General features: G+C 39.8%; 1 protein-coding gene across 1 annotated transcript in view; it reads right to left on the reverse strand.

Annotated features, from left to right (window-relative positions):
* Positions 1 to 2,375, reverse strand: part of decr1 (2,4-dienoyl CoA reductase 1, mitochondrial) — an 11,306-nt gene that overhangs the window by 3,135 nt on the left and 5,796 nt on the right. Inside the window, exons 6-9 of the mRNA XM_020618784.1 lie at positions 1,588 to 1,687; positions 1,390 to 1,462; positions 1,150 to 1,296; positions 519 to 581 (exon numbers count right to left, since the gene is read on the reverse strand). Of these exons, the coding sequence (XP_020474440.1) occupies positions 519 to 581; positions 1,150 to 1,296; positions 1,390 to 1,462; positions 1,588 to 1,687 (383 nt within the window). The remainder of the gene's footprint in view (positions 1 to 518; positions 582 to 1,149; positions 1,297 to 1,389; positions 1,463 to 1,587; positions 1,688 to 2,375) is intronic.

Below are 2,375 nucleotides of genomic sequence, written 5' to 3' on the forward strand. Positions count from 1 at the left end.
CTGAAGTCTCAATCATATTTACTGTTGTTTCTGTGCTGGCTATGTTGCTTCATGTTTGGTGCTGGAGACACCTATTGGTTGTTTATAATGTTCATGTCACTGTTTGCATGAGCCCAAACTAAAGAATTCTCTTAATATGAAACATATGATTTTATTGGAGTGTCAAGATGAGAAAAAGACAGATGATTTAAAACAGCTGAAATCACCACCTTACATCAAATGATTGAACTGATGGGAGCGCAGCATGACTGTAACAAGGCTCATGATTTTATTCCAACATTCAAAATTTGTCTGCAACATTGAAATGGCTTGAAAAGATGTTAGGTGTAAGACCAGCATTATCAATAAAATTCAAACATTCAGGATATGTAAAGCCAGTGCTTTCTCTCCACAGACTCAGTGGAAATTAAACAGCATCTCTGATTTACCTCTTAAACCTGAATAAACCTGCGTTACTTGACTCAGTTTGAAAGTGACAATCCATGTTTCTGAGGGAAACATTTCAGTGTGACACTCACCCTGTGCAGGTCGTTAAACTCTCCTGCCATTGACACATACTCTCCCCCATCAAATCGAATTACCTGAACACAAACACACAAGTAACAGTATTATCACAATCAGAAGCAGGTTTATTGCCAAGTAGTTTTTCATATACAAGGTATTTGTTTTGGTAGAGTGGTGCAAACTAAAAAGATATTTAGTCTAAAAATCAGGAGATTCACTAATGTTCAATGCATATAAGATTTAAAGTTACTCCAAAAAGGGACAGAGGCATGGTGGTAGTTTTCTCAAGCATTCAGTTGTATTTTAAAACCATCTTCAGGAGCAGGCAATAATGATCATGTCATTCTTGGCTGCTTGTGAAGATAGCAATGACCATAATGCCCCCACTCTGCAGCAAGAGACCTGGCAGTAAAATTGAATGTCTGAGAAAACTGCCATCATGCCTCTGTCCCTTTTATTCATACAGTATATTTCATTGAAACTGACCTAAGTTCACTCTGAAATCTGGTCTCTGACTTAGGATCAACCGAAACTGGCTTAGAATCACTCAAAAATGGTCCAAGGCCTAGTCTTAATTCTTGTCTAAGATGTGTCTAAATTTTGGAGTCAGGATAAACTCTGGACCCAGGATCAGTGTAAACTCACAGCTCCAGACATCCAGGTGGCATAGTCACTGCACATGTATGCTGCCAGGTTTGCAATCTCTGCTGGTTTTCCAAGTCGACCTGTTGGGATCCGTCTGATCATTGTTTCCTCAAATGTGCCAGTGGGGTCAAGACGGCTAAATGCCCCCTAAACATAACCACCAACAAGAACAGTAAACGGCAACAATCAATCAAGGACATGTAAACAAAAATACAACAGCAGTGAGCAAATGGCCAGTACCTTGGTTCTGATTGGTCCAGGCTGAATGATGTTAAACCTGTGACCATAACGCCCCCACTCTGCAGCAAGAGACCTGACACAACAAAAACAAAAACCTGTTCAGTGAACATGTCAAACACCAGCTTATATTCACACTGGCGTGGTTCAGCTGCCTCTCAGTCAATTGTGTGCAAGTGAAAGGTTAAAGGTCAGACAGACTTGTAGAGTGCCTCAACTCCAGCCTTGGCAGAGGCACTTGGGACCACAAAACCAGAACCAGACTCAGCATAGATGGTGGTGATTGCCAGGAAGGAAGCACCTAAACAGCAAACACAAACAATAAACAATAAAACCAATAAAACAACAACAATAACAAAAGTAACAATAAGCTACCATTTAACTTGAACCGGCTTTTGATCACCTCAACCTCATAGGCGGCAGGTCATCGGGAGATTGTATATTTAAATGATCCAAATTTTTTGCTAACATCTTGTATAGTTTTCAACAAATGAAAGAAAATTTGTTGCCCTTGTACTACTTGCACATTTTTTGTATATCGGTAAGTTTGATGATGGTATTCTTTGCAGCCAGGAGAGTGGGCAGCTATGTGTGAAGTCCGATGTGCGTGATGTATTTGTAGTTATCATCCAGTAGCATGCTTGAAAAAGGGCAGGTGATCGGAGCACAAACATCTAGCACATGTATTTTTAAATCGTCTTAAAGACGATTGGCTCTCTTAAATAGTAAGTGATTTTAAAATTGCATATTCCATGAAACAAAACTAGCTAAAGGACAAAAGACAAGCTAACATCCACCATACTTCGTTATTCAGCTTGATAAAACAAAGTTTTATTATGCTAGGACAGCACAGATCCACAGTACTGCAGCTCCAACGAGAGAGCACCGTCAGACATGAGTTGCAAATTAACCTACCAAAGCCTGCTTGCTAAGCATTTCTGAGATTCAAATTTACTCACACACACACACACACACACACACACATATAT

This window comes from Monopterus albus, unplaced genomic scaffold, assembly GCF_001952655.1.
Source record: "Monopterus albus unplaced genomic scaffold, M_albus_1.0 scaffold209.1, whole genome shotgun sequence".
Classification (NCBI taxonomy): Eukaryota; Metazoa; Chordata; class Actinopteri; order Synbranchiformes; family Synbranchidae; genus Monopterus; species Monopterus albus.